We start from the raw sequence: 13,813 nt of genomic DNA on the forward strand, positions 1-13,813 counted from the left end.
TAATCAAATCCAAGAAAAACTTGAAACATCAAAGTTTCAGTAATCAAATCCAGGGAAGAATATCCAATGAAAGAGAGTCTCTTCAACAAGTGGTGTTGAGAAAACTGGACAGCAATATGCAAAGGAATGAAATTGGACCACTTTCTTACACCATACACAGAAACAAATTCAAAATGGATTAAAGACCTAAACGTAAGACAGGAAACCATCAATATCCTAGAGGAGAACACAGGCAGTCACCTCTCTGACATCAGCTGTCGCGACTTCTTACTAGGTATGTCTCCTGAGGCAAGGGACACAAAAGCAAAAATAAACTATGGGACTTCACCAAAATAAAAGCTTCTGTAGCGTGAAGGAAACAACAAAACTAAGAGGCAACCTATGGAATGAGAGAAGATATTTGCAAACGACATAACTGATAAAAGGTTAGTATCAGAAATCTATAAAGAACTTATCAAACTCGACACCCAAAAAACAATCCAATTAAAAAATGGGCAGAAGACATGAATAGACATTTTTCCAAAGAAGATCTACAGATGGCTAACAGACACATGAAAAAATGCTCAACATCCCTCATCATCAGGGAAATACAAATGAAAACTACAAAGGGATATCACACTTGTCAGAATGGCTAAAATCAACAACAAGAAACAATAGGTGTTGATGGGGATGTGGAGAAACGGGAACCTTCTTGCACTGCTGGTGGGAATGCAAACTGGTGCAGCCACTCTGGAAAACAGTATGGAGGTTCCTCAGAAAGTTGGAAACAGAACTACCCAATGAGCCAGCAATTGCATTACTAGGTATTTATTCAAAGAATACAAAAATACTAATTCAAAGGGATACATACACCCCTATGCTTATAGCAGCATTTTCTACAATAACAAAATTATGGGAAACAGCCCAAATGTCCATCGACTGATGAATGGATAAAAAAGAGGTGGTATATACAGATACAATGGAATATTACTCAGCTATGAAATGAATGAAATCTTGCCATTTTCAATGGCATGGATGGAGCTAGAGAGTATTATGCTAAACAAAATAAGTCAGAGAAAGACAAATGCCATATGATTCAATTAGATGTGGAATTTCAGAAACAAAAGCAATGAACATAGGGGAAAAATGAGAGACGCAAACCAAGAAACAGATTCTCAACTATAGAAAACAAACAGCTACCAGAGGGAAAGTGGGTGGGGACATGGGTGAAATAAGAAATGGGAATTAAGGAAGGCACTTGTGATGAGCACTAGGTGTTGTATTCAAGTATTGAATCACTAAGCTGTATACCAGAAACTAATATTACACTGTATGTTAACTAACTAGAATTTAAATAAAAACTTAAAGAATAGTCAAATCCAATCAAAATGAGTTTCAGTTTTATTAACAAAATATGATTATACCTATTAACTACCTAACTATATCTGAAAAAAAAAACTCATAAACTTTTACATTAACAAAACGGAGATAAACTAAAAACAAGAGGCAATAGGTTAGATTTTTACCAGAAAAACCGAACCAGCTTCAGAAACACTAGGCACACAGCAAAGCAGCAATGAGGTGCTAGAATGAAAACAGGGGACTTAAGGTGAGGTTTATTCCATCCCAGGAAAGATTAGACATTTCTCACCTGGAGAAACTAACCAAAGAACATACTGTTAGTACCACCAGCCTACAAGTGCTGACCAAGCACTCAGAGTTCCGAGGAAACATTTTAATGCCTCATTGTTAAATATGGACACGCCAATGAGCACCAGAAATAGGACTAAACCTCCAACGTGAAAAACCAAAACAATAAAACAGATTAAAAGATGTTTTAAAATCTTTTTGAGCGAGAGAGAGAGAGCGGGACAGAGGGTCTGAAACAGGCTTCACGCTGACAGCAGAGAGCCTGATGTGGGCCTCGAACTAATGAACCGTGAGATCTTGATCTTAGCTGAAATCGGACACTTAATCTACTGAGCCACCCAGGCGCCCCGCAGGTTAAAAGATCTTAAAAAAAAAAAAAAAGAGATAGTACAGAATTCAAAAAAAAGTTATTAGAATGTAATTAGCATTTTCAGAGAAATAAGATTATAAAAAATAACATGCAGAAAACAAAAAGATTAAAAAGACAGCCAAAATTCAGTAAAAGAAAAGCCCCAAAACCCAAATGCCAAAGTTGAATAAATGTCCCATAAGTGGACTTAAAAGATAAAAAAATATATATATACTAATCAATGTCACCTAAAAGAAGTTTCAAAAAAATTAATAGAAAAAAAGGGGAGGGGATGTAATCAAAGGAAAAATACAAAAGAAATTCTTAGTTCTAAAGGACATAAATGTCCAGATTGAAAAGAAAAAAATCTACACTATAGGAATATATCACGAGATTTGTGAATGCTAGACATAGAAACTATCCTATAATCAGAAAGAAAGTTAGAATAATGTTTTCAGGAGTATTAGTAAAAATAATTTTCAATTTCGAATTCTGTGCCCTGCCAAGATTTTCATCAAGCATGAGGTACATATTCTTTCATCAAAAATAAAGATCACCAAGATCACAGAAAATTACCCCCTATTCACTCTTCCTTTCTTAGGAAGAATCCACCAAAATATGGGACTTAGGAAGGAGGAAGATACAGAATGCAGAAATCGTAGCATTCAGCACAATACCAAGACAAAGGAAAGTCCCAGGATAATAGCTGTTCAATGGGTCTAGACAACAACCAGCCAGAGTAGAACAAGAGAACATTACTCCCAGGAGGAATGTCTCCAGGAGACCACACACACACACACACACACACACACACACACACACACACACAAAGTGTTAGATTACCTGATGAGTTTTACCATATAGAAAATTGAATTAAGAAGCTACAGAAGGGTGTGAGAAGACTTGGCTATAGACTTTAATGAAATTTAGCAAATTTAGTCAACTATAATAAACAATATAACTTTTAGCAAATTTTAAAAAATGAAACATTTGAATTTCTGAGTATATAAAAAAGAGAAAAAGGCAATGTATGCATAGCATATTAATACCATAGTACTATGCTCATCAGTGAACAATATTACGGTCATCGTAATAAAAACATTTAATGATTTAACCAAAATTTGAGCTATAACTGCAGTGAAAGATGCTTGGAGGGAGGGCTAAGTGTAAGAAAACTAAAATCCTCATGTTAGATAAAAAAAATTATTAGATAATGGCAAAAAAATTGATTGAAGAGACAGCAGTACACATATGTGTTAAAAATTTGGAAATATGGAAATAATTATGAGAAAAAAGCTAACCTATTGAAAGGGAATGCCTGAAAAAATAGGGAATACATACATCCAGATCACACACACACCTCTCATTCTTACCCTTCAAAAACTGTGGTTATGCAATTTATGACTTTCAGATTATTTGTTTCTTAAAACTATGCATGTATTGTTATGGTTTTAAAAAGGTATTGAGGAAGCACCTAATTTAATATAATAGCAAGGAGGATGGATATAAGTGGTACTAGGTATGTGGAGTGAGATGCCTGCCGATGGGGGGACAACTAAAAAGTAACAAAACAATAACTCCAGGATCTGGCTTAGACAATGATCATCTGTTTTTTAAGACAATGATATCTTCACCTTTTAAATGCAATAATTTCTAAACATAATTTTGCTAGATTAAATGTCATTTCTAATTCTGACTCAGAATTAGTGTGTGAAAACAATAATGTGGGGATGGCATACAAAAGAAACACCTTAACAAATCAATTGGCACTATTCTTTTAAAATTATTTAAACATAATTTGCTCTTCTATATAGGTATGCCAAAATCATTTCTTGCATAATGTTTAATGTTTGGTGATTTACTTACTATAAAACAAAACAAAACAAAAACCTTCCTACCCTTCCAAATGTAACCAATTTTACAAACTGTCTTTTCTAACTTTACTTTAAAAACATATATACAGAATGCTCTAAGTCAAATAAAGAGTAATTCATAGTTTATCATTTACATATCCTGAATACTTGAAAACACCATCTTCATTGTGTCTCCTGGACCTCTCATTTGTATTATTTCTTCTACCTAAAATATCTTCCCTCCTTACCTTATACTGTCCACGTTGAGTATAGTAGGAGCATGGACTTCACATAAAATTGAATAGTTCAAATCTTCATTGCACCATTTCTAATGATGTGACTCTGGAGAAATTACTTGAATCTGTTTTCTTACCTCTAATATGTGTACAATATCTACCTAATGGAAGTGGTAATGTAGATTGAGGAAAATGCCATATAAAGTACCTAACCTAACCTCAAGCAGATACTCAACAGTACCTTAATTCCCAACTCTTGGTTCAGTTACAACCTCCTTAGTAAACCAGTAGACCTGTTTTTCTTCCACCTTTTACTACATTGACATTCTATGCCATGCAATTCCAGACTTACTATATATGATCTCAAACTGCTCACTATTTCTTAATATTTCTTTATCTAAAAAAATAAAAAAAATAATGTGTATTTATTTTGAGAGAAAGGGAAAGAGTGAGCAGGGGAGGGGCAGAGATAAGGAGAGAGAGAATCCCAAGTAGGCTCTGCACTGTCAGCACAGAGCCTGATGTGGGGCTCAAACCCACAAACTGTGAGATCATGACCTGAGCCAAAACCAAGAGTTGGACACTTAACCAAATGAGCCACCCAGGTGCCCCCTTAATGTGGATTTCTTAACTGTATGCATCTAACTCCAAAGTAAGATCCAAAGTGAGAATGAAAAACATATTTTCTTCTTCCTTTGTATCTCCTCCTATACACAGAAGTCTACTGAATAAGCACTGACACTTAACATGATAATCAACAAGCTAAGAAACTAGGCAGTCAGGCAATGCCAAATTAAAAAAAAAAAATGAGGGACACTCATGTATGCAGATAATTAAAAAATCATTTATATCTATGTTGATACCATGGTCTTGATACCATGTCTAACACATAGATCTTCCTCATTTTTTTAACTGGGTACTACCATTGTCAATATATTCAAGATAGATTGTAGAGTAAAAAAGTAAAAAAAAAATTATTATTATTTTTAATTTTAGAGAAAGAGAGAGAGAGAGAGTGTGAGTGCGAGTGGGGAAGAGGGGCAGAAGGAGAGAGAATCTTAAGTAGGATCAATGCTCAGCACAGACGCTGACATGGGGCTTGATCCCACGACCCTGGGATCATGACCTGAGCTGAAATCAAGAGTCAGACACTCAACCAACAGAGCCACCCAGGCGCCCCAAGTAAAAAAAATGTAAAGCCACATAATAGCATAAATAGTATAATCTTATTTAGAAATAATTTATTTTTTGTCTATGCATAGAAAAAAGTTTGTGATAATGTATACCAAACCAGTAATAGTAATTATTTCTGGAGATGAAGAAGACACACTTCATTTCTACTTTACTGACATTCTTATTGTATATTGTTCTTTTTTACTATGCACATGTATTACTTCAATCAATTTAAGTGTTTTGGTATTTTTTTAAAAAACGTGCCTATCACTGCTTCTCTCACCTTTTATTATAAAGCAAAGTTATCAGTATAAAAGCCATGCACATTGGTATCACTTGCAATAGCAATACTTACTTTTTGATGGAAAAGGGTTGTCGTCATCCATCAAGTTGCAGAGTCACCTGAGACACCAACACATGACATCAATCAATTTTATGAGTTACTTTAACACCAAATATTGAAACATGAGACTTGGGATTCAGAAATTTTTGGGTCTAATCTTGATCTCCAGCAAACTCACCATATGACTCCAGACAAGATAGCAAGTTAGGTCTTAGTTTTCTGCCCTATAAAAAAATAAGGATAACTACTATTAGGGTGGATTTGTTAAATGTACACACATTTAATCTTGTTATACAAAAAGTTTACCTTTTGAATTTATTATGTTTGATATACATATGCTACTCACTTTCCATGATTGGCTCATTCCTGAATGAATGAAAATTTAATAAATAAAATGCTGAATGTATTAAGCATTTATTACTTGAAGAAATCTGACGATTGTTAAGTTGCAAATAAATTTTGAAAGATACCTTTTTGTAAATATGACTAACACATGTTTTAGTAAATACATATTTTAGTTAATACATGTAATATACATGCTTTAGTAAATCCGAATTTTGAAATGCTAAGTGACAATCTTTAACCATTATTTATTCTTCATATTTCAGAAATAAATGTAATTATTACAAAACACATTAAAAAATGTTTAGTTTATATATTTTTATTTCTTATTCACACTAACTACAAGAAACAAAAAATTAGTTGTATATACTTCATCATAGATAAACTCATTAAAAATAATTAATTACTCATTGCCTTCTGTGTTCAAAATGATGTGCTCAATTCTCAGGAAAAAGTTAAGATGAATAAGGCATAGTCCTTGCCTTCAGAAGATTACAATTTAATATATCTACAGTTCTTTGAGCTTTAAAAAAAACCTGTTATAGTAAACATTATCAAAAATTTTTGAATTGTTTGCTTTAAAGCAGGTATTTGTGTTCTGAATTCACACACACACACTTTTTTTTTGCAGACAAAATAAATGTTGTAAAAAACTATTTCAGTTATAAAACAAAAAAAGTTAAAAAATAGTCATCAGATACCTAAAGTATTAGGATGAACAGAGCTGAGTCTTCACATGCGTCTTTATTTTCAGACTGGCAAAAGCAAACCTTCCTGCTTTTTCCAATTCCAAATTATTTACACTGAATTAGACCAAAGGAAAAAAAACCTACTTTCACTCCAGAAGTTGTTATTGGTATAAATGTTTGAATTACTATCACAAAGATCTCAAGTGAATTCTGAACTTAAGTAAATTTCCCTTGTTGAAGTTTGACTACCGAAATGTCTTTAACTCAATTACTTGAATAGTTACCATTTCTCCCTAAACTAGAATTAAGGTAATGCATATGTCACGTAGATAAATCCATGTCAATTCTTGCTCAGCATTAAAGACCTATGGCTACCAGGAATACGGATTTTTTTTTAAGAGTCATAACCACATAGCCTATGGAGACTCATGTATAACACTTTTATTAAATGCTCAAATAAAATGTCTATTGGCACAAATAGCCTAAAATTAGTACTAAATGTACAAGTAGTTTATATAAACAAGTCATATACACTGCCTATATCTACAGAGATGAATTTTGAGGCCCATAACCATCACCAAGGAGCTTCAATTGGTACATTCATAAACACTCAAAAAAAGTCAAAAATCCCCAGATGCCATTAGAATCATAACTTCATCTAAAGTTGTGCTATACAGTAAGGTAATCAAGCCCTCCAAAACTATCACCATCATCAGAGTTTTGGCGGGGAATTCTGTGGGAGATTAAATAATCTGTTAGAGAAATGAAATACCCAGCAAAACATGCAATGAGGATCTTAGAGCTCCCATAATAGCAACTCCAGAGGGTCTCTACGTTCTGCAACTCAGAACTGGCACCAAAACAGGCAGAACAGAAGTCTCCACTTCAGCTATTGACTCAGTGTTACTATACCCATAATACACTGTTCCTATGGGGCAAAAGTGAATTCCAAGTAACTAATGAAAGACCTCTTGGAATACGATCGTTTTTGGAGACTGCCTGTATAAATACTTACTATTTAGATATTTTATGGTTTCAGCTTCTACATATTTAAGATTCACTTTTAAGAGTTCAAGTCTATGATATTTTCAAAAAAAAAAACATTAATAGATTAGTTAAAATGGTAAACTGTATGTTATGTGCATTTCACGCCTAGTAGGATGGCTGTAATCAAAAAGACAGATAATAACAAGTGTTGGCAAGGATATGGAGAAATTGGAACCCTCATACACTGCTGGTGGGAATATGAAATGGTGCAGACACTATGGAAAATACTTGGCAGTCACTCACAAAGTTAAAAATAGTTACCATATGACACAGCAATTCCACTCCAAGTGAGAGAGAATTGAAAGCATATGCCCATGCAAAAACTTATACATGGGAATGTGTGTAGCGGCATTATTTATAATAGCCCAAAAGTAGAAACAACCCATATGCCCAACCAATAAATAAAATGTGATATACCTATACAATGGAATAATATTCAGTCATAAAAGAAATTAAACACTGACACATACTATGATATGGATGAACCTTGGGAACATATTAAGTGAAAGAAGACAGCAAAAAGACCATGTATTGTATGACTTCATTATATGAAATGTCCAGAAATGGCAAAGTCATAAGGAGAGAAAGTATAGCTTAGGGCTGGAAGGATTGGAGGGAAATGGGGAGTGACTCCCAATGGATATGGGTTTTCTTTCAGGGGTGATGAAAATGTTCTAAATTGATTGTAGTGATGGTTACATGACACTGTAAATATACTAAAACCATTGAATTATACACTTCAAATGGGTGAAGTGTATGTTATATTAATTTTATCTCAATAAAGCTGTTAAGAAAATAATAAGCTGGAAGGATATAAGCCTGGGAGTAATGGAGTCACTGTGTGGAGAAAGAATGTCTAAGAAAGAAACCAAGAAAAAAAATAGCAAAGCCTTAAGATTCTGGCGGTAGAGAAAGAGGGTAGGGTAGGGAGATATTCAAGTTCTGATGACACCATTTAAACACCTGAAGCTAGCCATGCTTGAAGTAAATTATTAAGCCTTTTCAGTTAAAAAAGGGAATAATTGTTCACTTATGGTTTAATCTACTTTGAGCTAGGTTTCTGGTACTTGCATTCAAGAGTAATAATACACTTACCAATGGCTTATACCCCAATATTTTTCAAACTAATAGACCTCTGGGGAAAATAGATATATAGAAGATGGTGCAAGAGAGCTCTAAAACAATATATTGTTCTGGGGCACCTGGGTCGTTCCGTTGGTTAGGCATCCGACTTCAGCTCAGGTCATGATCTTGTGGTTCATGAGTTCAAGCCCCATGTCCAGCTCTGTGCTGACAGCTCAGAGCCTGGAGCCTGCTTCAGATTCTGTGTCTCCCTCTCTCTCTGCCCATCCCCCGCTAGTGCTTGTCTCTCTCTCTCTCAAAAATAAATGAACATTAAAAAAATAAAATAAAATAAATTTTTGTTCTATCTAAAAACTTTCAAATATACAACATAGTCTTATTACTGTAGTCACAATACTATACGTTACATCCCCAAGATTTTTTGGCCATCTTCATCCAATTTGCCCATCCCACACCCCCAACCACCAATCTGCTCTCTATAAGTTCCTTTGTTTTAAAATTCCACATATAAGTGAGATCATATAGTATTTGTCTTTCTCTGATTTTTCACTTAGATTAAAACCCTCAAGGTCCATCCACGTCACAAACGGTAGGATTCCTTTCCTTTTTAATAGTCCATTTTATATTTATACACCATATTTTCTTTATCCATTCACCCAATGGATTAACACTTAGGTTGTTTCTATGTCTTGGCTATTGTAAATAAAGCCGCAGTGAACATGGGGATGCAAATATCATTTTGAGTTATTGTTTTCATTTCCTTCGGATAAACACCCAGAAGTGGAATTGTTGGAGCATATTAATACTCATGTTTTTGTCTGTCTTTACTACAGCATGTTCATCAAGTACTACCACTTTTAATGCTGCTGGCTAGTAACAAACTCAAGAACATAGGAAGAAAATATCTAAGTGACGAATTTGCACCAAATGAAGGGCAAATGACAGTATAGTTAGCTACAGAAATGATGGTATTGAAAAGATTCAAATAGAAAAATCTTGCTATTGTTTAAGATAGGTATGAAAAACTCAATAATAAGCAGGCAGTGACTCTGTTTCATCAAAATGTATTATCCATTCAATGTATTAAAGTTGACTCAAATAGTATTGATTTTGTAGTTTTATAGGACTATTTTATGATCGTGTAAGAGCTCTAGAGATATTTTAAACATTTTTAGTAGGAAGAGGTCTGTGAAAATGTTTTCTTATAATAGAAATTAATTGGTACAGTACTCACATGCAAGAAACCATGGATTATACCTTAGTTCCTTAGACAATTTCATTGGCATCTAAACAATTCAAACTCTCAAACCAGGTTTGGGGAACAAATAACATATTATTTAGAAGAAAAACATAGGCTCACCTTTTTTCTTATTTAAGAAATTTTCATATTATGGGAATTATTTTTTGAAAGTCTGAACCCATTTAGTCCAGGCACATTTTGAGAAGACATTTCTTTAATAACTTTACTATTTTCTCCCTAATTTTATTTAGGTTTTCAATTTTTCTGTCTGTTGATTTTTGTATTTCAGCTATTTGTAGAAAACACCTAGTTGACACTAAGATTAAAGTTCATTAACATAATACTTTGCAAAGATTGCTTATATTTTAAAACATTTTCTTTTATGTTAGTTTTTGGGATGGGACACAAGAATAAAATTTACTTTCTGCAAAGTAATTTGTATATCATACTCAGGGTAAATATTTTACCTATAAGAATGTGTTTTTATTGTAGTGCATATGTAAAAGGCATAACCTAGAAAAAGACTAATTGGCTTTTCAAAGCCAAATTATATAATAAATATTTTATATAAGCTTCATAAAATATTCTATAATCACTAATTACTAAAGTAACCTCAGGAAGTATGCTTATTAATTAATGCACATTTTATAGGAGTAAAACTTATCCACTAGGGAAAATATCAAGAAAAAAAGTAGAGTACAATGATGAAAAAACTTGAAATAGGGGTTGAATAACTGGGAATTTTGAATCTACCACTTTATGATCACCAAACCTATAGGATTTTTTTAATGTTTATTTATTATTGAGAGACAGACAGAGACAGATCATGAGCATGGGAGGGGCAGAGAGAGAGGGAGACACAGAATCCAAAGCAGGCCCCAGGCTCTGAGCTGTCAGCACAGAGCCCAACGCAGGGCTCGAACTCACAAACCACGAGATCATGACCTGAGCTGAAGTTGGACACTTAACCAACTGAGCCACCCAGGCACCCCAAACCTATAGGATTTTTAATCAACCTCTCTGAGCTTAGTTATTCTACCTGTAAAATAAAAAACAGTAATACCTTCCTTGCAGCACTATTGGGAAGACTAAATAAAGCACGTGAAAAATTATTGTACAGTACTTCACATTATTTTACTAAACTTTTCCTTCTGTACTGAAAGTCATACTACATGTTGATGCATATAAGTACTAAAAAGAAAACATAAAAAATAAAATAAAAATGGTCCATTTTATCCAGATGATACACAGTGATGACTATTTTTGACATACTGAGGGTTAATAAAACCACTCCTTAAAAGAAAACTGCTTTGCAGAGAATGAATCAAAAACACATTTTTGATACAAATGAGTAAACCACATCTCCCTGAGTCATTATTTAAAACCTGACTGAAAACCAAACATTTTTAAGTCCCTCTCTGAAGCAGGAGTACAGAAAAAAATATTCAGGGCTATATTAATTACTGAATGTATCATAAATATTTCTGTTCTTTGAAAATTTACTTTTGGAATAACAAAACAGGTTTTCTCAATATAAGTTCCTATATCCGGTCACTAAAACTATGGATTACTTTCTATTTATAACAATTGCTTTTCATTTAAGTAATTTTCCTGTCCAATTAATATAACAAAAAATTCTTTGGTATGGTTCTAAATGTCCTCTTGAATAAAGAAAACAAATTGGAGAGAAGCAGGGGTACAGAATTATATACTCTTTCTGCTTACTCTGCTTTTCTATTTAAAAAGCTGGTGCTGGGTAGTAAAACACTGGGCTGAAGAAATCACATTGGACTAGAAAACAAGTGAGGAAAATGGGTTGAACAGAGAAGCTGAAATTTGGAGCCCTTCAACATCAGAACTTTTTCTGATGGAAAAATGGGTTATTGGAAGAATGAGCTGTTTTTCAACTTTTCAACATGCTTGGAAACAATGATATTATTTATTATTTAAATACTACAAAGTTGAAACGATACGAAGTCTTAAAATGAAAATATAAAGGAAAGGGGAATTGAAAAATGTCTCCTATATTTTTTTAAGTGAGTGTCCTTGCCTATTCTCCTTGACCACCTCATTCCCATGAAAAGTGGGGCATGTTATAGTGAATTGAGCATTGGAGGAGTCAGAAGACCTAGGTTCTATCACTTCCTATCCAAAGTGACCTCAGGGAAAGTCCTCTCCTTGAGGCTATTTTCTCACTTTCTAAACAGTTCTACCAACACTCCACAGCTCATCTTAAAAGGACTGTCAATGAAATATACAAATGCAAGATGCAATGACAGCAGAACTTGTACAGATGTTAAAGCACCAAGGGCACACAGCCCTAACTTAATTTTATAAGCAAACCAGTTCCCTCATAAGCTCAGTAAAGTTTCTGCTCAAGGAGGCAGCTTGAGTTTTTACAGTAACCCCCCAAACAGGGCATCTCACAAATGCTAGAAGACTTTTGTAGTTTGAAACTCTATTTCTTGGTTTACATTTTATGTCTAATGACACTAAAAAATATTTAAATTCACAGTTCAAATCTGAAGACAATAAAAGCAAATTTTAAGCTCACAGATTTTTTTTAAAAAACTAAAAAATCTTTGCAAACAAAGAGAATCCCCTGGATGAACATCCCCCGTTCTTGCAGAAGCTGGTTCACTTGACATTTTCTTCTCTGATTTCTCCTTTTAAAAAGCATTAAAACTTGAGAGAAGTTAAGAGGTATTCCCTCTGTGTCTAGAGAAGGATAAGACCGCAAAATGAAACATTTGTTTTCTTCTCAGCAAAAGGTACAAACTGTACTATTAAAAACTAGGTACCTAACTCCACGTTTCTCCTTAGGGCTCTTCTAGACAATAACTGAATGGAGCACGATTTCTATGAGGAGCACAGTTCCTTTGGCAAGAACAAGGGTATCAGCACTGAATGAACGGTAACCTGGATGGGGGGAATAAGGGCTGAAAGGAGGAGCCCGAGGGGCCCTGAAGCCAGAAAGTTCGGAACCTTCTGTGGTTTCGCCAAACATTTGTATCAAATATACAAAAGACCAAAGGGAGTTGCCACCAGAAAGAAAAGCGAAAACCAGGCTGAGCGCTGACAGACGCACAGGCCCTGGGCGGTGAGGAGGCAGCGGCGGCGGCCCGGCCGGCCGGCCGGCCATGGCGTGAGCGGGCCTCCGAACCCGGCTGGCCGCCGAGCAGCTACCTTTCCGCGATCCCTCCCCCGCCAGGACTGGCGGCAAGATGGTGGCCCACCCGCCACCGCGCCGCCAAATTCGTCCCCTCCCCCGCTCCCTGGGCGATCCCAGCAACACACGCCGGCAACCGGACCCTCAACCTGTTCTCCTCAGAGCCGGGCCGCTGCCGCCACCCTCAGAGCAATGCGGCCACCCTCGGAGAAATGCGGCCACAGCCGTGTGGCAGAGCCGCTGCCTAAGCAGGCGGGGGCGGGGGACACTTACCGCTAGCAGTGCAGGTCGCCCTGACTGGGACTGGAAGGAGGAGGAGAAAGAGGAGGAGGAAAGGGAGGAGCGCGAAAACACTAGGCGGCCGCCGCCGAAACAGCGGCAGCCGCGACGACTCCCAGCGCGGAATGAGCGCCTCAGACCAAGGCAGAAATGTATAACTACGCGCACTGCCTCATGGGTAGACGCCAGCTCCTCCCCGCCCATGCACATCCGGGTTTCTTTTCTAACCGATCGGGGAGGGCGGCACGGACATGTGCCCGGACTTACACATTCTCGAAGGCAGAGGGACAGGGTGAGGGTCCTAGGCTGATGCCAACGTCCTCAGGGAATCTACTCTTCATCTTGAGTTGCATTCTTGAAATTTGAACTGCACACCCTGAA

General features: G+C 35.8%; 1 protein-coding gene across 2 annotated transcripts in view; it reads right to left on the reverse strand.

The window, feature by feature from the left end:
* ZNF280C (zinc finger protein 280C) overlaps positions 1–13,559 on the reverse strand; it is a 63,849-nt gene extending 50,290 nt beyond the window's left edge. The window contains exons 1-3 of one of the 2 annotated variants that reach the window (XM_032592137.1): positions 13,427–13,542; positions 5,762–5,807; positions 5,596–5,642 (exon numbers count right to left, since the gene is read on the reverse strand). In XM_032592137.1, the coding sequence (XP_032448028.1) occupies positions 5,596–5,626 (31 nt within the window). In that variant the 5' untranslated portion in view covers positions 5,627–5,642; positions 5,762–5,807; positions 13,427–13,542. Of the gene's footprint in view, positions 1–5,595; positions 5,643–5,761; positions 5,808–13,426 lie in introns of both variants that reach the window. The other variant, XM_030305523.2, reaches the window with a different exon arrangement.
* Positions 13,560–13,813: the final 254 nt, after the last annotated feature.

This window comes from Lynx canadensis, chromosome X, assembly GCF_007474595.2.
Source record: "Lynx canadensis isolate LIC74 chromosome X, mLynCan4.pri.v2, whole genome shotgun sequence".
Classification (NCBI taxonomy): domain Eukaryota; kingdom Metazoa; phylum Chordata; class Mammalia; order Carnivora; family Felidae; genus Lynx; species Lynx canadensis.